We start from the raw sequence: 20,872 nt of genomic DNA, 5'->3' as shown, positions 1-20,872 counted from the left end.
GAGAGAGATGTGATTTGAAAGTATTGTTTTCAAATGCAGATAAAAGTTTTGCTGTGGCAAAAATATAGACTTTACATATAGACTTTTTTGTAGATGAGTTTTTAAGTAGCAAATAAAATACATTTTTTGGTTCCTCAAGATCTGCTTCTTTGTATTTGAAGGACACAGTTTGAAGGTAAATAAATTACACTAAATGCATCATAAAGGTGGGAATTGCAGGAAATTCCCTTGTAGGCAGGTGAAAGAGAAAGTAAAACAAACTAAATAAAGAGTTGATCAGTTGATCTGAGGAGTTGACACACACAAGTCGACTGTGTTCACATCTCGTTAACAGGCGAGTATCAGACAAACTATATTACGTAAAATACAAAAAACTGCTAAATTTGTTGCAGGTTTTAGTTTTTGATTGTCACTTCACAATATGCAATGTTGAGAATGACTGCAGCTCTTTTCATTTCAGAGAGATAACCTCAACCTTTTAAGTTCTTTTCTGACCAGATTTTTCTACTTCTTTTCCGAAAATGGATAATGATGAGGAGCTTCTCCTCAAGAAGCTGGACAGTCTGGTTACAAACATTAAGTGGGGCCCAAAGGAAGTCAGTGACTTGTTCAAAGCTCTTCTGAAACGATATGAAAAATCAACAAATGACAAATTAAAAAATCTAGTGTCATGGATGATAAAAATGTTGCATTGCATAGAGATTCATTATATTTCTCCATTTTGGAAATGTAATAGTGGAAAGACACTTCTGGATCTTGTCCAAGATGAAAGTATAACAGATGAAACCTTAAAGAAGTTTTTGGCTGAAGACAGAGAGAAGACCCTGGATGAAATACTTGATGAAATCCGCCAAGAACATTGGAACCAGGTTGATGGACTTCTAGAAGACGTGAGAGACATTGTATCAACATTTGATAATAAGGATCGCAATGATGATTCTGAGAGGGGGGAATTGAAAAACACCTTGCAGGAGCTCTGTTGCGCAGTGGAAAAAACGTTTAAATATAAGCCACGACTGACACAGATGGTGAGCTGGTGCCTCATGGCTCTTTCAAAAACAGGGCGGTTAATTCAGGTTGGGACTGGGGAGGGCAAGTCCTGTATAGTGGCCATGTTTGCTGCTTTCAGAGCACGGAGAGGTGAAAAAGTAGACATCATGTCAAGTTCATCAGTTCTTGCAGAAAGAGATTTTGGGGAATGGCAAAGATTTTATGAACTTCTGAAGATCAGCGTAGACTGCAACACAAACAAATTAAATGAAGACTTAAAAAAGTGCTATGAGTGTAAAGTTGTTTATGGCACTGCTGAACAGTTTGCTGGTGACTGGCTTAGACACCACTTTCACAGGGAGGACATACTTGGGCAGAGAACATTTCAGTGTGCAATAGTGGATGAAGTGGATTCACTGATGCTGGACAAGGGGCATCATATGGTCTATTTAAGCAGCGACATGCCTGCTTTGCAGCATCTCAACCCACTCCTGGCTTTCATATGGAACACTGTTAACCAGTACGGTAAGATTGATACAAAAACAGTTGTAGGGCCAAAACACCTGTGTTGTCAGGTTGCGCTTGAAAGCATAAAGGGTGAAGATGATGGTTTTATTACTTTTCAGATAGCTGAAGACACAGGCATACTGACGAACGGCTCAGTCGAGAACTTAAGAAAGAGTCAAGGCTCCTTAACTCTACTAAGTGTCAACAGTAGTGTTACTGTTAAGGAGCTGGCTGAGTTCTTTAACAGAGTAGAACAGAGATTCCCATCCTGCCACTTTGCTCTGTACTGCATAAACAGCAGTGGCACAATAGAGGAACTTAACAAAGAGGCAGAAGGTGAAGATGGGGAAGCACAAAGAGTGTCACTGCTTTTATCCAGTGGCGGCCTCTGTCAGTACATGTACTCTGATGAAAGCACTGCACTGAGAGCTGCAGAAGAAGAAGTAAGAAGTGCACTGCGCTTTACTCCATGTGAACTGAGCCTAGCTGAAATCATCTGCTATGTCCCAGGATTCTTTTCAGATCTGGTCAAATCGAAATTAAATGTTTGGATTAAAAATGCATTCTATGCACAAACCATGACAAAGGATCATGAATATGTCATAGAGAAACATGGGATAGTGCCTGTAGACTACAGCTGCACAGGTGTTGTTGAAAACTGCATGAAATGGAGTGATGGACTACAACAGTTTCTTGAAATGAAGCACGAGTCAAAGCTGAGTGACATGACAGCCATAACAAACTACATGTCCAATGTTGGCTTGCTTCAGAAGTATGGCAATCAGATCTATGGGATGTCTGGAACTCTTGGCAAACAAGTGGAAACTAAGACTCTGCAGAAAATCTATGATGGTATCAAAACCTGTCAGATCCCTTCATTCAAACGCAGGAAGCTGTTTGAGGTTGAAGGCGTGGTCGTGAGCAGTGAAGAAGAATGGGTTGAAAAAATCTGTCATGCTGTCATTGCACAAACAACGCGCACATCATACAGGGATCCAAGAGCTGCGCTGGTCATCTGTGAGACCATCAATCGCGCAAACATTATCCACCAAGCTCTAGGTGATAAAGTCAAAGAGAAAAGTCTTTATATAAACAACAACATGGACAATAGTTCAATCTTTTCCAAGGAGCTTAAAGCAGGAGAAGTTATAATTGCAACAAACCTCGCAGGTCGTGGGACTGACCTTCAGATTACTGAAGAAGTAAAGAGAGCTGGAGGTTTGTTTGTTGTGCAGACCTTCCTCCCTGAGAACGCTCGTGTGGAGGCGCAGGCTTTTGGTCGCAGTGCCAGACAAGGAGCTCCAGGATCTGCTCAGCTCATCATCTCTTCTAGTCATCTGTCAGATCCAGTTCAAATGCTGCTTTTAACAAGGAACCTTTTCTCTTTAATGGATGATTCACTGAATTTAACTAAACTTAACCAACATCTTTTTGTGAAACAGATTAAGATGTATCAAAAAAGCCCCAATAATAAACGATTTGAAGACATGTCTTCAATACTGGAACAAATTTTGACTCTAAAGTCAGAGCCAGAAATAAACTTGGCTAAAGATGGCCGAGAGAGCTCAGTAGCTCACAAACTATCAAGCTACTTGGAGTCTGACATCCCAAACATAAAGAAGAAGGAGGAGCTCTTCAATCAGTATCTGGATGAACTTGATGATTTGTACAAAAGCAGCAACAACAAGCCAGCAGCTTCAGATTTGTCTGCTCTGAATGAGTTTTGGGGTATGTGGCTACTCACAAGCTTCAATGCCAAAGACTCTACTGAGGAACTGAAAGGCAGACTAAAGCGAGACCTGGACGCAGCCAGGCTAAAACTCAGGCAAAGAGAATCACCCTCTTCTAATCTTTACCACTACATTGGCTTTGGTAATGACTTACGCGAAAAGGGGAACTTTGCAGAGAGCATCGACATGTACACTAAAGCCACAGAGCAAGACCCCTGCTGGGGGGCTATTGCATATTACAACCGAGCTTTTACAACTCTGAAGCAGCAAAACAGGGCTCAGAGTCGAGACTGCATCAGTCAAGCTTTGGATGATTTGAAAAATGCACTCAAGTCTGTTCAGCTTTACTGTGACCAAATTCAGGTCACTTATAGAGTCTCCAAACAGCACACTGAGAACCACAGCAGTGATTCACCCAGCAGAATTCGCAAACACTTCGTAGCCAGATACAGTGTGTTAAGTTTTTTTAAAGAAAACATTACAGACGCCATAAAGAAGGTGGAGAGGAGCAGAGACATGGGTGGGAATGTAAAAGTGGAAGAGAGTCTAATCTACTTTATGGTTCCACTGGGGTATCTCCTGCCCTCATTTAACCTTTCACTGGAAACACTCCGTGTAACCCACTCTAGAAACCCTCTGGCGCGGCAACAACTCATCAGTGACCCCTCCTTTGATATTCTAAATGAACTTAGGTGTCTTGAATCTTTGGGCCTGAATTGTATCTATACTTTAGACACAATTTTCTCGCTGGGAGGCTTTTTCTCAAAAATAGGAAGGACACTAAAAACAAAGAAAAGTTCTGATTAGAAGACAGGTATTCCAACGCATGAGCAAAACAATATGAATATGAGCAAACAAGAGCTATTTTAAAGAAACTGAAAGCCACATCCTTTCAAGACTAAGAAAAATACAAATTTAAAGCTCTTAACTAGTAAAAGCAGGTGTCCCTTCCATTATTTGTTTTCAGTTTACACGAGCAAAAAGTTACCTACGATTTTCTTTTACTTGCATTTATTTATATTTTTAAAGTACTGATTAAAACACTAATGTCATGAATTCTATTTAGCACTTTTTATGACTATGAATATCATATGTAATATATGGCATGCATTGCTTTGTTTGCACTATTTGAGACTGAGCCTGTAACGTGTTGTATAAAATTACTGATGTATTGGTATCTGAATCAGTATGGAGGATGGATATGTTTAAAATATAATGACTGTAAATTTGTATAATTGAAACATTTATCTTTGATAGCTAGTTATTAGTCCTCTAGGACCTTTGTCCTTGACTGCTACCCAAACACTCCCCTTATATCTCAAGGAAGCTGAAAAAGGTGGCTGGAAACAGGGAGGTCTTTGCTTCTTTGCTTAGGCGGCTTACTCCCATGACTTGATCTCAAGGAAATAGAAAGAAACTGGATGGATGGATGAAATGTTTATCTTAATTTAACCTTTTTTTTATTACTAAAGAAAAGATGTCATATGGTTTATAACGTTCTAAGATTTGGGGTTTTTTGCTTTATGGACCATAAGGTTATGTTACTTAATACTTTATGCTGTTGTTAAATTGAGTTATTTGGCATCCAGTTACCAGCATTTGATGACTGCTGAGACATATGTTTTGACCAAGTTTAAAGAGATCATAGTGACATTAACACATTTAGTTCCTTTAAGTGTTGAGATCCTACCTGATGAATTCAATTATCACCATAGAAATATGTAAATAAAGTTCAGCAGTAAGTGAGACAGTTTGTGGAGTTGCATTTCTTATTTTCATGCATTTAGCTTCATCCAAGGCACCAAGGCATTCAAATGTATGTGTCTTTTGTTTTTTGAATGTATAACACTTTTAAATGTGTTTTTATCTTACAAGTAGTAATTTATGCACAACTTTGAAGCACTATAAAATAATGCACTTTTTCTCTATTACTTAGTCAATCTGAATTTGTTCAACAAAACACTTATATAACCACGCAGAGTGTGGTGCTCAGTGACTATTTACTATACTTCAAATTATCTAACAGTACACTGTATTCACAACTTTCTAGAAATATTACTATAAAATTTTGCATCACAATTCTCATGTCCTGGTAGTGTATACTTACACTTTTTCTTTTGTGTCCTCCTGTTTAGAGCCAGAGTAATGATCTCCCTGTTCAGGAGATCATTTCAGCATTAGAGGCAAAAGCATAAAGGATGAACAGGGATAATCATAACATTGATAATCATTTCATTGCTGCTACTTTCTGGTGTAACGTCATACTGAAGCTTGCAGACACTGGACATTATAATCAAGCAATGTTATGATCATTTTAAAAAATATATATATTTTATATCTATTTGGGGGTGGCTATGGCTCAGGTGGTAGAGCGGGTCACCTACTCACCGGAAGGTTGGTGGTTCGATCCCAGGCTCCGCCAGTCTACATGCCAAATATCCTTGGGCAAGATACTAACCCCATGTTTGCCTACTGGTGGTGGTCAGAGGGCCCGGTGGCGCCAGTGTCCGGCAGCCTCGCCTCTGTCAGTGCGCCCCAGGGTGGCTGCCCATATGGAAAAGATATATATAAAGTTTTTATCTGTCTTGTATGAAACTTGTATGAAAAGCATACAGGAGTGAAAGCACATATAAGATCCCTTGAAAAATTATATAATGAAACTTGTATGTTTTATATACTTACTAAAAAAATATATGAAAGTAATGAGAAAGTGGCCACTTTTATGAGTAAATCATGTAAGCCTTATATGATTTATATATGATTTTACTATTTCTTTTCCATATGGGTGTGGCTACAATGTAGCTTGCCATCACCGGTGTGTGAATGGGTGAATGACTGAACGTGTAAAGCGCTTTGGGGCCCTTAGGGACTAAGTAAAGCGCTATACAAATACAGGCCATTTATCATTTAAAGATTTCAGAGTGTATTAGTTTAGAAATTAGTGTTATTGACAGATGAGAAAAAAGCTAGTATTAGTTAGAATTATCAGCTACAAAATGTGAAATTCTTTACCTTCACCTCTCATCTATGCAGGTGTTTGGGTACTTTCAACATCTTTATGCTTTTTTGTAAGAACAGGTGTAAAACGCTTCTAAATGTAGGAAACAATGGAAATGTAAATTGCAGGATTGCAGAAGTAATTTTTGGACACATTTTTGAGGCACTGTAAAGACATGCACTCTTACTTAGAGATACTTTGATTTAGTGTAACAAAACAAATATCAGCCCACATGATAGTCAATGACTACTTATCTGATATACTTAAAATTCCACTGTATTCACATCCGTTTATAAACAACACCATGAAATTTTTCAACAGCAAAGATTTTATATTTCTTCTTTTATCTGTGGCTGTTTAGAGCTTAGTAGTTTTATCTATTAATCACATTTTAATTGCAGCGCTACATCCAGAAGCACGAGACACTTCATTGCTGCCACTGTCTGGTGAAATGTAGTAGTGAAGCTTACCTGCACTGATACTGCTTTACTGAGTCAGTAAAGCAGTATCATAGATTTTTATTTGCAGGTAAGTAAAAGAGCTGATACTGGTTAAAAATTCTAATGTGTAGTTTTTGGACTCAAAAGTAAAAGAATGTACAATCTACTTCAAAACTTTTCATAAAGGGAAAATAAACCTCAGAAATGAGATCTATTAAAATGTACATGTTTAAATGCTAATATTCTATTATGCTAAAGCTTTGAGCTCAAAATAAATTTTAGCATGTACCAGCCTATTTATCCATTTATGTGAAAATTGCAATGTGTTTGTAGAGAAATTGTGTGGAACAAAACCTAATATTCAATTATCTTTCCAATTGTTAGTAGGCAGTAACAATAACAAAAGTGAAAAGACAGCTAGCTTAAAATGTACTATAGACTACTACTATATGCTAGCAAGTTGGTCCTTTGATGGCACTACTCTGCTTACCATGTGAACCCACCAGTTCCAGGTGAACAACTATTGACGTTACATAGGGATGCACCGATACCGATACTGGTATCGGGGCCGATACTGTAAAATGTGTGTGTACTCATACTCGTAAAAGTTAACCGATACCATGAACCGATACCAACTTATTTAATTAATCAGAGGGTGGCTTGTCATTTTTGTTGTAGTTTTTTAGATTGGCCACTAGGGGGACATCCCGTGCTAAACAGGCACAGGGTTAGACGAGTGAGACTGGCAGCTCCAGATAAAAAAAGAGAAACTGGAGGCTGCTGTAGCTAGGCTAAACAAAATGTCAGCAGTGTGGACCGGAACAGCCAACTTTAACTCAGGTTTTGAAAAAGGGATGAAAAATGTCAAGAGAAAATCCACGGGATGTTAAAATAACAGAGGCTCTGACTCATTTTATCGCTCTGGATGACCAGCCAATGCCAGTCGTGGAAAACAGGATTCTTCTCAGCATACTCGAGCTGCGATATGAAATTCCCAGCCGCTCACACATCAGGGAGATAATGGTGCCAAAACTTTCTAAAGAGGTAAAGACAAGCAGTGTGTGCGCGATGTCAGTCCTTGGTTTAACGGCACAGTGGACTGATGATCCACGGGCAGATGGGGAGTTCGTTCGTCAATGCCAAATACTTTAGTTATTTTGTTTGTTTGTTTACAATATGGACACTCTGCAACAATTTAAACGTTTATTTTATTCTCAAACCTAATTTGTATTTATTTTATTCCAAACAGAAGTGTTTATTTATTATTCCAAAAGCTCGAGACAGTGCCAATAGTTCAGTGATATTTTGTTAAATTACAATGTGGAGACTCTGCAATAATTTAACAGAAGTGCTTATTTTTCACTTGAAATTTTTTTGTGGTAATTTTTATTAAGATATTATTTATTATCGGCAGAGAATAAAATAAAACCTGTCTTCCAATTCATTGCATTTGTGTGTGTGTGTGTGTGTGTGTGGTAGAAGTATCGGTTTTCGTACTCTGTATCGGCAAGTACTCAGATCCAAGTATCGGTATCGTATCGGTTTGAAAAAATTGGTATCATTGCATCCCTAACATTCCAGAATAATACAAAAATAAAAACATAAAAAAATCTTTGGTTAGCACAGAACAAATACGAAACATCTTTAAAAAAAGTTGGTTTTTTTTTAATTTCTTGTGCCCTCACTGGACTGCTGCTCAGCAGCACTGAGCTCATCGGTGTCACTAATGGGTACAAGCTAGCCTATACATTGTACAATGCTGAACACAACACAGAAAAAAGAAGTCAGGAGACAAGACAGTTCTCTTAAGCTTCTATTAATTTTATTTTCTTTGCTTTTTTTTTAGGATGTTCATTGTGTTACACAGAGCAATTAGCCACACAAGTTTGATTCTCTTTAATTTTTTTTTTTAATTGTTAATTATATTATTCTCCCTTATAAGCGCTAATGCTAAAAAAGTTACTCCAGAACTATCACACGGTTAACTAACTTGTGAGCACATCGGGACAGTAAACTAACACTTCACATACATAAAACAAAGAAAGATCATTAAAACAAATCAAAGGGGAAAGAAAAATGTAATTGAATTGTAAAAACTAAGAGACAAAAAAAAGACAAAATGGACAAGCATTTACAATCACACAGCCCTGTTCAACCACTCTGATTTCCTTATTTGGCCTTTTTAAAATTTCTAGGCTTTAATCCTGAAATGAGCCCAGCAATTACATTGTACACTCCAGCACAATGGTCTGCAACCCACATGCTTTAATGCCACAATCTATCATGCACAAGCATGCGGCATGATATCATCAGTATTTGTGTTTTCCACATCTTCTGCAAAAGATGTTGATGGTACAATAGGCCGTTTATGCACTGCATAAGCAGCCTATTATGGATCGGAGGGGAGTGACTCAAAAACAGGTTGCCGTCATCATTCCGACCATCAATTATAATTCCAAGCTCACATCTAAGGCCTTCCATCGCATCACAACCATGTCCGCTTCATGAGTCAGGTTTGGAAAAAGGAGAATTAAATAGCATTTAAATGAAACAGGCATCTTCCAACTCAGTGGTCGTGCTTTCATGCATTAGAATATAAACGCATGCAATGGACTGGGCTCAAACATGGTCCTTTAAAAGCACAGTCCGTGTAATGGCTACTTGGCACAGGGCAGTGGTAAGCTTTGACTTTATTTGCAATTATTAAGTATTAGCAATTCAGTGAGAATCTGGATGAATTTATTTATGATAACTGATGCTTAAAGGTGCACGTTTAGCTCAGAGCACTTCTGATGGCAGAATTTGGTCAATAAACACCTCGATTCTTGAGGGGCTTTTAGTTTTGGCAGGACGCTTAAGCTTATTGGCTCCAACCGGTTGGCTCAGAGTTCAGAGAGTGGCTGAAGAAACTCTTGTTTTCTATTCTTATATATTATCTGAGCATGGTGGCAGTGAAGGGGCTGGTTCATTGTCACTGATAAGTCACAAGGGGTTTTATTGGTCTTAAAACTTTTGTAGGTAACCTGGGCCTTTCTCCATCTTCATTGGTTAACTGTGCTTACAAGACACGAGCACTGACATTTGCTCTCTCTCTCTCCCCACACACTCCCTCTCACACTCACACATATCAGTATAAACATATGCAAACATGACTCTGTTGTCCCCGTTGGTGAATAAAGTGGGTGGAGAGGAGTACGCATTGGTTTTACCCGCACCCCCCCACCACCGCAGCACACATGAAGTCAAGTATGCTAGCTGGGTTTGTTTGGAGGTATCCGTGCATGGGCAAGGCTAAGAGATTACAACCCAGATAGATGATGAACACAGTGATCCCTTTCTGGCCACACCGAGCACTGAAATGCAATATCCATACGAGCATGCTACCGATGATGGGATGCTCCCTGGTGAGTGGTAGAACACAAGTGTGGATATTAAGACACGCAGTGCAAGACTGCCAGCAGTATTGGAAGCACTTCTGAATGTGCGGCGACTACTATCAATAGGGTGATAATTAAAGCGCGCAAAACACCCTCAGTCTCACCTATGTTTACCTCCAGGCCATAACTCGAAACAGCACACACACGAACACAGATTCACACAACTTAGCAGAATATAAAAGAAAAAAAACAAAACAAAATTATCCATTCAATATTAACATGAGTTGATAGCAGGCATGCAACTTCCAAACAGTCCAGAAGAAAAAATAAAATAAAATAAAAGCTTCTTGTCCATCACATCAAAATCCAATGGAGGGGGGGAAAGATTACAGTCACTTATAGACGAGGGCCAAATGGAAGACATAAAAAATCTGGCAACATCAAGGAGGAAGTAGTCACTACAATGGATCTCATTGGCTGTCTCCATATGATGGGGTCAGCCAATCAGTATCTTCAGCCCCTTGCTGAGACAGGTTACATATAAGAAGAAAAAAAATCCCATAAAAGAAATGATTTAAAAAAAAAAGAACACAATAAAAACTAGCTTTAAAAGTAGTAGACACACATTGTTATAAGTATCTCTGCTATAGTACGTTTTTTTTTGTCTATGTCGTTTTTAAGTCATTATGTAATAAAGAGAAAAGTTACTGTTTTTTTTCTATCATCATTAGCTTCAATATCATCATCATCATCAAGAACATCAGAATCATCAGCATCAACATCCACAATACCGTTTTCAGGATTATTACTATTGGTTTTGTACGCTGCACTGTAAATCTAAATTAAAGGGCTCTATTGGCTGACAATAGAGGGAGAGAGGACTAGTTGCTGTTCGTCACCCCCTCCTTTGCTTTAATAATCTCTTCATGCCTTTTAAAGACTCATGTTTATGGCAGAACAGCCGGTTGTACTTTGCTTTGGGCTGAGGTTGTAAAGAGAAGGGTTTCTATTTTCCACTCAAGTCACTCTATTCCTCTTCCTCCTTCCCTCCCTCTCTCTAACCATCCATATTCCTATGCTCTTTGTGGGGAATGAAAGGAGTTGTTTAGTGGCAAATAAGTAACCCATTCATCTTGTCTCTGCATTATTGTCATGCTTCATCTTTCCCTTCCTTTTGCTTCCACCCTCCTCTCATCCCACTCTCGCTCTTTCTTTCTATCGTTTTGTTTTTCTTCAGCAAGACACCTCCATCGTTTGGGAGGGGCTGGGCGGCATCTGGCCGCCCTGCGAGCCCTGGGACAGGGTGCGGGAGCGAGAGCGGGAGCCATCCATGGAGTAGGAGGAGGAGAGGGAGGTGGTACGAGAGCGGGACAGGCGAGTCATGCAAGATGAAGCCACTGTGGAGAAACACAGAGAAACGGTCAGTAAGAGTACAAGTCATGGAAACAGTCAGGTATCAAAAGGTAAGGAAATGTTGCTGACAACACATAGTTGTGGTCATCCACACTCATAATGGACATGATTGACAATTTGTGGCCTTTAATCATTTACTTGAATTGTTATTTTTCCAGCATGGAAAGACTATACAGCATACATCTTTAATAGCGTTAAAAAAACAAGGATTAGGGGGGCAATTTTCAATTCATTTTGAATTTTCTCTAATCTGCACAGGGTCAGATGAGGCCAAGACCTATTAACATCTCACTAGACTACCTCCAAATTCTTCAACTTCCTCTTAGATCAATAGCTGGACAGTTGAAACACGGCTGGGTGTTCCAACAGGATCCCGAACACACATCAAACCTGGTTTTGGAATGTATAAAACTGGCTAACATTAAGCTTCTGGAATGGCCTTCCCAAAGTCCACTCCAGAAGTCAAAGCTTTTAAAGTCAGATGTATGCTGTACAATCATTACACCGTGGAAAAAAGAACAGTTCAAAGAAATCATTAAAAGCCCAAATGACCACAACATTCATGCTCACGATGAGGGTATGTAACTAAACAGAGTATCGAAATAAAAGTATGAAGCAAATAGGAAACAATACTAAAGCCATGTCTCTGTAGAAATAAGGAAGATAACTGCTTGATAAAGTAGACTTACTGTAGCCCATGCCCTGGATGAAATACTTGAAAGCCTCAGTAAGTTTAGCAGGCTGCAAAAAAAACACAGGACATTACATATCAGGCCAAAAACATGTTTAACTCGTTTGCTGCACTGAATAATGGTGCTCACTGAGGACCCCGTGTGGAAGCCCAGGGTATCCGTTTTAGTTTTGACACCTAAAAACATTTGCCAACCTCTGGGGCTAAAAGACAATGAAGCTACCGCGTATGTGTGAAAAACTACAATTCGCCTTGTGGCTACCTGTAGCAGACTCCTAACACGAGTCAATCCCCACAAACCAACAAGACATCAATATATTTACTGCTTTGTTTTAAATGGATCTTGATCTCTGTAGTTAAATCTTCCTTTCATGACAGCTAAGTGGGAACAGAAGCCAAAATTTGGCTTGTTCTAAGTTTTTTAATTAGGCACCTGTGAGTGTGACACAATGGAAAAGTATCAAGATGTTCTTTTCACACTGAAGTATTGCCCAGGGTGGATTTAACATCCACACCTATGTCACATGTGTGTTATTATAGAGATCTTAAGGTGTTTTTACCTGAGTCAGCTGAGGCAGACCACCAGCATCAGCCATCTGCAGAAGAACAGAAGATGTAAGTAAAGGTGAAAAAAAACAAAGACAGACAGACGATGCAGACACTGAGGACACACGTATGAAAACCACCTTTAAGAACGAGGTTGTTGTCGGGTCCATTTTGCTGTTGCACTCCACCTGGTGGTTACAGAAGGAAACACAGTCTTTGTTACAACCCATCAGATCCTTTTTTTGCACAGAAACGTACAATCGGTGCAAACAGCCGTTCAGGTAAGTGTCAAATAATAAAAGAAACTTACAGCAGCATCCTCATAGGGAGCATGATCGCCCACCACCAGCATCACAGGACATCTGAGGGTCAAACAGAAACAGGTGCTGATTAGAAGTTTGAAGATTTGAGAGATTAACGTTTAGTAAAAAAATCAGAGAGTGGGTATTTACTTGAAAGCGCTGTTGCGGTCAAAGATCAGGTCTCTACGACTGCAAGGAGAAAGAAATGGTGTCAGTGGTAGTTTGATGTAAGGTCGATTATTTGTATTTAAGTCATGATGCACGACAGCATGTTATGTTTACCTGTTGTAAGATTTCCACAGGAGCTCCATGTTGGACAGGTTGGGAGCTTTGGAGATGCGCTCTCTGTAAGACTGCACTAGATCTGTGCTTGACGACAGCTCCTCCTAGAAAAACGGTTTAACATTTGATCCTTTTTTCTCAATTTTTTATTTAACTCACAAAAAAAAAATCTGTCATTTAAACACTTATGGATCTAATAATGTACCTGACTGAAAAGGTGGCACAGAATCTGCTCTGTGAGGGAGGACGTCACGGAGCTGAGCTGGAGAGGAAAGAGGGGGGATCATTCAGGCAGTTTATTTATTTTAATCAAGCGCGATGAAATATACGATAAACAATTACATGATCAATAGCACAAAACACACAGACCGTGCGTGAAGTCACGTAATTTCATATCCAGAGCTATTTTTACATTGATGAGTAACTCCCATTAGGACTAAAAAGATTAAATGATGTTTCTGTGTACACGGCCACTGCAGCCCTGACGTGGAAGGAAGGAAGAGAGAGAGAAAGAAACCTTTTGAGCAGCCCAGTCTATCCATCCTCGGGCGTTAGTGTCGATGTTGATCAGAACCAGACCTTCCACTGCATCTGGGTTTGTGAGCTGAGGAGAGAAAGCAGAAGTGTTCACTGACAGTGTGACACTATCTCACATACATCTATATTTACGGCTCACGTGGTGAAGGGAAAACAAACCGCACATTAGGGCTGGGTGATATGACACAAAATTCATATCTCGATATTTTTTAGCTGGATGGCGATATGAGATATATATCTTGATATTTTTTTAAAGCCATAAAGTAAGAACAAAAAGAGAGTTCTTAGTCAAAGCTGTGTCCCAGATGTCACACAGGCACTTTTATTAACATAGAGCAGATGTACATGAAATTTACTCAAAAATAAATTATGAGCATTTATTAAATAATAATGCTCCATAAATAAAAGAAAACAATGTTGTTTTTGTGCATAACAAAAAGCTCACAATTGTGCAGTCAAAATGTAAACTAAAAGACGCTGAGCACAATAACAAAGACAGATTTCACAGCTGCTCTGTTCCCAACTTGTACTGCGTGACTGACAGCCTGGAGTTTGAAATCCGCTTCGCAACCACGTCTCTTAACAGCTGCCATTTATGGACCTTATACACAGTAGGGTAATATTACGTTGAAGCACTGTACGTATCACTCCGCGAGGCTCAGCCGTAATGCTCCGACAATCCATCAAGCGGTGCAGCACCGTAGCTTACCAAAGTCGTACTAAAACATTTTTTGACAGATTGCTGAGCGCCGTGTTCCACATAAAATCGGTTCGCAGTCATCAAGCACAACCAGAATTCATACATAAGGCGCGCTGTCAACTTTTGAGAAAATGAAAGGATTTTAGTCCGTGCAGCACCTCTGGGCTGCATGGCGTTAGCGTGGTTAGCTCGTTAGCGTGGTTAGCTAGCTAACACGTTGACGCACATGGGGCGATGCGCAGTAACTTGTTAACGGAGATTTGCCGTGTCCATCTTGTTGCTTCCTGCAGGTGAAGCGATGGGGGAGGAGGGGGAGTTGTGTTCAGTGAAGGAGAGGCGAGGCGGAGTAACGTTGCGTAGAGACAAAAGTGGACGAAAGAGAGGCAAACTTGCGGCTCCACAGGTATAATTATAACGTAACATAGACTATATCGATATAAAGGATATTGTCACATCTTATATCTCGTATAAAAATATATCGATATTTTTTAAAAACTCGATATATCGCCCAGCTCTACCGCATATCGGATCTTAATGAGTGAAATATTAAGGATGAAGATCTTTGCTGACATTATTTAATTTGCAGAAACCAAAGCCATCAACTCTTTGAAGGCTGGATTCAAAAATCCCACCAAAAGTCAGTTAAAAATTAAAATCAGAGGCATAATGTGGTTCGGTAATATGAATGTGTGCTTCCCATGTGGATGTATGCACTCTCTAATGTGTGTGCATGATCCTGATGAGAAGCAGGATGGTGTCCTCTGGGATCTCGTCCAAGTTCAGGGATTCAGTGATCTCCTGGACCGTAAGTGGCTTTATTTGACTGAATCTGATACTCCCAGAAGTTCTCAGTCGGATTCAGATCACGGGCTAGTCAGTGACATGATTGTTGTTGTTTTCTAGGAACTGCCTACGTACAGTGACTACGAGGCCAGACAATGTCTTACACCAGGATCCACTGCATAAAGATAAGGTTAAGGTCTAAAGATTTCACCCTGGTACCCAACAGGAGTGCTGTTAGTTAACAGGTGGAGGCCTGTGTGACCCTCAAAGGATTTGCTTCCTCAGATCATCACTGACCCACTGCCAGACCTGTCATGAGCCAGTTTAACTAGTCACATCGGTCGAGCTGCAAGCAAACAGTGACGTGGCCACAGCTCTGTACTGGTTATACCACCGCTGAAGACACAAATAGTGTTCTCCTGAGCGATAGGTGTTACAATTCACACAAAACCTCCACATCAGGGTTGGTACAGGAGGAAACGTCGAAACTGGAAGCAGTTTTCGATCACTACATTAGCTAGGGCAAGAACAACAGGGTATAATAAACCAGGCAGTTTCAGGCAGCATGATGTCCAGACTCTTTTATATCTGTCACACATGCTCAGTAAGAAGCTCCTCACCGGTGGCAGCTCTGCCAGATCTGCTGTTTTCTGGAGAACGGCACAGAACTCTACAGTGGCCCTGAGAAGCCAAACGGACTGCAACTTAAGAAAACACCAGCAATAAGAAGAATGCTGCAAAAACACAACGGAAATAGGAAAAACTAAAACAGAAATAAAACAGATTTCCAAAAGCACAAGGGAAGTGTTTCTGGGCAGACAATAACCTGACGGACCAGTTGCAGGAACCAAAATATGCTAAGAATTGTGCTGGAGACACTTAAAAGAAGTGGAGTATCTATCGGTTTTGTGAGGAAAGAAAAGATGAGAGGTAAGTAGAGCTGGGCGATATGAGATTTTTTCATATCACGATATGTTTTTTTCATTTCAGGCGATAACGATATCTATCACGATATAAGCCAAATAACTATATTTGTAAGATTTAAATGTGCCGTTGCTCACAAGTAAAATGTGAAATAATCAGCAGCTTGTTTTTATTTAAATATTTATTTCCCATAATAAGTTCAACAGGGTAGATGTACTTAAGGAACATGAGACTTTTTCAGATAAATAAAGGCAAATATTGCAAACTACACAAAAGGCAGCCGCTAAAGCGTTTAAGTTTCAAAATAGAACAAACGAAACAGACTAAATTGTCAATTCCACTTAGAAACAAAATATTAATTCTAAAAATAAATCTTAGTTTGTTTTACAGAAGAACAGACAAAACTGACTAACTTTTGTCAATATCAAATAAACTGAGAACTAAAAGGAAATTCTCAATCTCTCCTTGTTGTATAGCTTAGCTTTTCAAACACTTTTAACAGTTACTTTAGTCTGACAAAAGCCGAATGACGAATTAGCGCTTCCAGTCAGAGACTGAGGCTACGTCCACACGTACACGGGTATTTTTGAAAACGGAGATTTTCCGTTTTCGTTTTAAAAAATAATCCCATCCACACATAAAGGCAGAAATGAAGGAAAACGCTGCTATGAACATGCCAAAGCAGCAGGTGGCGCTAGATTCCTAACCGTGCAGAAATGTTGGCCAATCAGAAGTCTAGAAGCCTCGGTGGGAAAAAGTAAACAAAGCTGGGGCATAGAAGCAGAACAGAGTCGTATGTGTGGACGGACAGTAACTGTGTGTATATGTAAGCATTTAAACACTGCAGAGAGTAGAATTAACAGTATTGTAGAAATTCATTTCACCGAAACAATAACGTGGCGCACAGTGTGACGCATGCACCAGTTTATTGTATTTCCAGACTTGCTTTCGGCACATTTACAGTGCACGCTACTCTGTTTTTGTCAGACTTGAAATAGCCGAAATACCTTCACACTACGGAACTTCTATGGCTCTTCCGTTCGACAATCTCTCCGGCGTTGGAACCATCATCTGTTTTCTCTTCGGTCACGCTCGGTTGATTTTTCTAGTCGGCACACTCATTTCCTCCATTACGCGCTGGCTCCATTACCCGCTGGCTGCTTCCCAAACAAACACACGTGCGGCTTGGCACTTGTGCTGTACGTAACAAGTCACGCGACGTGACGCTGCGGCTGTGATTGGTTCGGCTCTGCGCTGCTTAATTTGGATTGGCTGACCTTTTTTTTTTTTTTTTTTTAAGAGGACAAGAGCGGCGAGGTCTATCGCGATAGCTTAATTTCTCTATCGAGTAAAAGTTATATCGCGATACATATCGTTATCGTTCTATCGCCCAGCTCTAGAGGTAAGTGTGTTAGCCTAACTATTAGCCTAAAAATCCGTCATCAGTATTATATGAATCATGATAAAACACATCTACCATGTTTTGGGTTCCTGCAACTGGTCCGTCGGGTTATTGTCTCCCCAGAAACACTTCCATTGTGCTTTTGGAAATCTGTTTTTCCTATTTCCATTGTGTTTTGTGTGCTTTTGCAGCATTTTTCTTATTGCTGGTGTTTTCTTAAGTTGCAGTCTGGTTGGCCTCTCAGGGCCACCGTAGAACTCTCTATAAGAAAGTCGAGTGACCTCTTCTGTCACGGACCCGGCTCTGGGGACTCGGGGTCCGTGGGCAGTGGGGACTGTGACTGTTATTGTTATTGTTATTATTATTATTATTATTTGGTGTGTTGTCTGCACTGCCCCTATGCACATCTGTATGTAGGCAGGTATGTGTGTGTTTTGCCTTTCTGCTGTGGCCAAGTTACAGGCACCTTCAGCCCTGGGGGCGTGGTCTAACTTGAGGGCTGGCCACACCCGAAGTCCTGGCCGCACACCTGCTCCTCATCTGGGCTCGTCGGGGGAGCTATTTAGATGAGCGATGGAGCTTCCACTGACGCGGGATTATTGCGTTTGACTACACGTCAGTCTTCAAACAAGTCAAGTGTGAGTGTATGCCTGCTGGGATAAGTGTTAACGGCTGCCTCTATTGTTTTCCCCTCAGGAGGAGTGTGGGACGAGAAGGAGCAGTAAGCACGGGGAGTGCAGGGACACTGGGGCAGAGAGCACTACACGGGGACTTTTGGGAAGAAGACACTCCACGGGAGTTTGGGAAACTGGGGATTTATTGTTGTTTACTTCACCACCTTGTAAATAAACACTGTTGCACTGAAGAGTCCGGCGTTTGGGTCCTATTTCCCCATCTCCCCACGGTCTGCCAGCCAGACCGTGACAGAATAATCCCGCCATTATGGGCCCAGCGGACTCAAGGACCGTCTCACAGGAGGAATTGCTCGCCCAGCTCTGGAAATACTGTCGGAGCATTATCCAGGCGGCGGATCCACATCAGAGACACATGCAGGTCGTATTTTTTGATGCCTTCCTGTCTTCAACCACCTGTTCCATGAGCTTTCTGGACATTGCAAAACTAATTCAAATTGTAACTGTGTTGAGGGCTAGCTCTAGCTTTGAACTGTTTGGTTTAGGCTGTCCGGGCAAGGAGGATGCGGCTGCCTCCCTGGCAGCCCTCGCTGCCTGGTTTTTTCTTAATAGGCGGAAGGTTTTCCCACCGCCGCTTGCTGCTCACCTATTGGACCCTCCACTGCAAGGAGGACGGCGCCCTACTCCATCTCCTCTCACTTCTTCAATGGCCTCTGTGCCAGCAGACCAAAGACCGGCAGTGCTGGTCACCACAGTGAGTAGACCGGACCCTGTCATTTTAACGAATCCAGTCACAGATGAACAGGGGACAGGTTCCTTTGCCCCGCCAACACGAAAGAGACGGCGCCGGCGTCATCCTCGTCAAACCGTAGCTCACCTCACTCCTGTGGTTTGGGAAGAACCAGCTGACTCTGGACTGACCGCACGAGGAGCCGCGGACCCAGTGCTAGAACATGAGCCTGCCACTACAGACAATCGGGAGGCTGAGATTCTCCCCAGGGCTTCCCCAGAGGCTGAACCGGAGGCCTCAGTTGCCTCTGGCCCCCTGGAAATTGCTGAGCCAGCGGTAACATTGTTTTCCTCTCCACCCTTCATGTTGGACATATCACCCTCACTTCAGTTAGCTGCCCAGCTAGTCGGTCAGTCATCATCTGTTCCACCTTCCACATCCACTGCTCTGCCACCGCATCCACCGCCTGCTGCTGCCATGTCGCCGTCGTCACCGCCGGGTGACCGGCTCAGCATGCGGGGGGATCCCGCGCTGCAGCCGGAGGAGCTCAGCGAGCCGGAGGAGCTCAGCGAGCCAGCTGGGGGGCCAGCGCCGCTGCTGGAGGAGCTCAACGAGCTAGGCCGGCCGAACGGTTTTCCCACCACTGCCTGACCCATAGCGGGTTTTGCCTGCTTGCGGTCCACTGCGTCGGCCGCAAGAACTGTTGCTGCCACCATGGCAGTGGTTGGACTTTTGAACTGGGGTTTTCCGGCCCTCCGTCCTGTTTCCCCCCGTCGCCCGCCCTGAGATGTTTGGGTTGTGGTTTTTGTTGTGTTTTGGGTCGTCGGGAGCCGACCCTTAGAGGGGGGATACTGTCACGGACCCGGCTCTGGGGACTCGGGGTCCGTGGGCAGTGGGGACTGTGACTGTTATTGTTATTATTATTATTATTTGGTGTGTTGTCTGCACTGCCCCTATGCACATCTGTATGTAGGCAGGTATGTGTGTGTTTTGCCTTTCTGCTGTGGCCAAGTTACAGGCACCTTCAGCCCTGGGGGCGTGGTCTAACTTGAGGGCTGGCCACACCCGAAGTCCTGGCCGCACACCTGCTCCTCATCTGGGCTCGTCGGGGGAGCTATTTAGATGAGCGATGGAGCTTCCACCGACGCTGGATTATTGCGTTTGACTACACGTCAGTCTTCAAACAAGTCAAGTGTGAGTGTATGCCTGCTGGGATAAGTGTTAACGGCTGCCTCTATTGTTTTCCCCTCAGGAGGAGTGTGGGACGAGAAGGAGCAGTAAGCACGGGGAGTGCAGGGACACTGGGGCAGAGAGCACTACACGGGGACTTTTGGGAAGAAGACACTCCACGGGAGTTTGGGAAACTGGGGATTTATTGTTGTTTACTTCACCACCTTGTAAATAAACACTGTTGCACTGAAGAGTCCGGCGTTTGGGTCCTATTTCCCCATCTCCCCACGGTCTGCCAGCCAGACCGTGACATCTTCTCTGCACTTAATGTTCGTTAATAAAAAGCCCTTTGAAGTTGAAGTTTTAACATCAATTAAAAACCATTTCAATTATTTGGGAACTCTTTATTCGACATCAGGAAGTGACCCAGAAGAAAACTAATTTTGTGGACGCATTTTGTCTGGAGATGATGTTGATTTTCACATTTAAACCAAAGCTAATGAGCATTCAGCTTTTTCTTATTTTAAGAGGTTTGCACATAAATATCCACAAGCATCACAGTTTAACATTTATTTTACAAAGTGTTCCTGCTGAACTCTTCTCTCTTACAGTCAGCCCCACGCAAAACTGTAAACAAGAACTGACACCATCCTGTGTTAATGCAAAATAAGACCTCTGTCGAGTGCTAAAGCAGGATCTGAAATGACTCATCAGGACA

The 20,872-nt window shown here is 41.7% G+C and overlaps 3 protein-coding genes across 6 annotated transcripts in view; 2 read left to right on the top strand and 1 right to left on the bottom strand.

The window, feature by feature from the left end:
• The first annotated feature begins 209 nt into the window (after positions 1-209).
• On the top strand, positions 210-5,014 carry LOC309697349 (protein translocase subunit SecA-like). The gene has a single exon (XM_082519203.1). The coding sequence runs from the start codon at positions 522-524 to the stop codon at positions 4,032-4,034; it is 3,513 nt and encodes a 1,170-aa protein (XP_082375329.1). The 5' UTR covers positions 210-521; the 3' UTR covers positions 4,035-5,014.
• Positions 5,015-8,465: 3,451 nt separating this feature from the next.
• ndrg2 (NDRG family member 2) overlaps positions 8,466-20,872 on the bottom strand; it is a 54,362-nt gene continuing 41,955 nt past the window's right edge. Inside the window, exons 8-16 of the mRNA XM_082528047.1 lie at positions 13,794-13,880; positions 13,482-13,538; positions 13,277-13,380; positions 13,145-13,183; positions 13,003-13,054; positions 12,833-12,880; positions 12,707-12,742; positions 12,145-12,196; positions 8,466-11,439 (exon numbers count right to left, since the gene is read on the bottom strand). Of these exons, the coding sequence (XP_082384173.1) occupies positions 11,276-11,439; positions 12,145-12,196; positions 12,707-12,742; positions 12,833-12,880; positions 13,003-13,054; positions 13,145-13,183; positions 13,277-13,380; positions 13,482-13,538; positions 13,794-13,880 (639 nt within the window). The 3' untranslated portion in view covers positions 8,466-11,275. The remainder of the gene's footprint in view (positions 11,440-12,144; positions 12,197-12,706; positions 12,743-12,832; positions 12,881-13,002; positions 13,055-13,144; positions 13,184-13,276; positions 13,381-13,481; positions 13,539-13,793; positions 13,881-20,872) is intronic.
• Positions 11,396-20,864, top strand: LOC309703287 (uncharacterized protein). Of its 4 annotated transcripts, XM_082528049.1 has the most exons (3): positions 11,396-11,462; positions 12,687-12,761; positions 15,417-20,864. In XM_082528049.1, exon 3 carries the CDS (start codon positions 18,565-18,567, stop codon positions 19,633-19,635), a length of 1,071 nt encoding a protein of 356 aa, XP_082384175.1. In that variant the 5' UTR covers positions 11,396-11,462; positions 12,687-12,761; positions 15,417-18,564; the 3' UTR covers positions 19,636-20,864. The 4 variants fall into 4 exon arrangements, 3 of the variants coding, with proteins under 3 accessions (XP_082384175.1, XP_082384174.1, XP_082384176.1); XR_014275844.1 differs by lacking the exons at positions 11,396-11,462; positions 12,687-12,761 and having other exon boundaries at positions 13,891-20,155; positions 20,237-20,864; XM_082528048.1 differs by lacking the exons at positions 11,396-11,462; positions 12,687-12,761 and adding an exon at positions 13,891-15,318.

This window comes from Aulonocara stuartgranti (assembly GCF_965226115.1).
Source record: "Aulonocara stuartgranti genome assembly, chromosome: 3".
Classification (NCBI taxonomy): Eukaryota; Metazoa; Chordata; class Actinopteri; order Cichliformes; family Cichlidae; genus Aulonocara; species Aulonocara stuartgranti.
The sequence above is the reverse complement of the archived record's forward strand: the minus strand, read 5'-3'. Positions and strand labels throughout refer to the sequence as shown.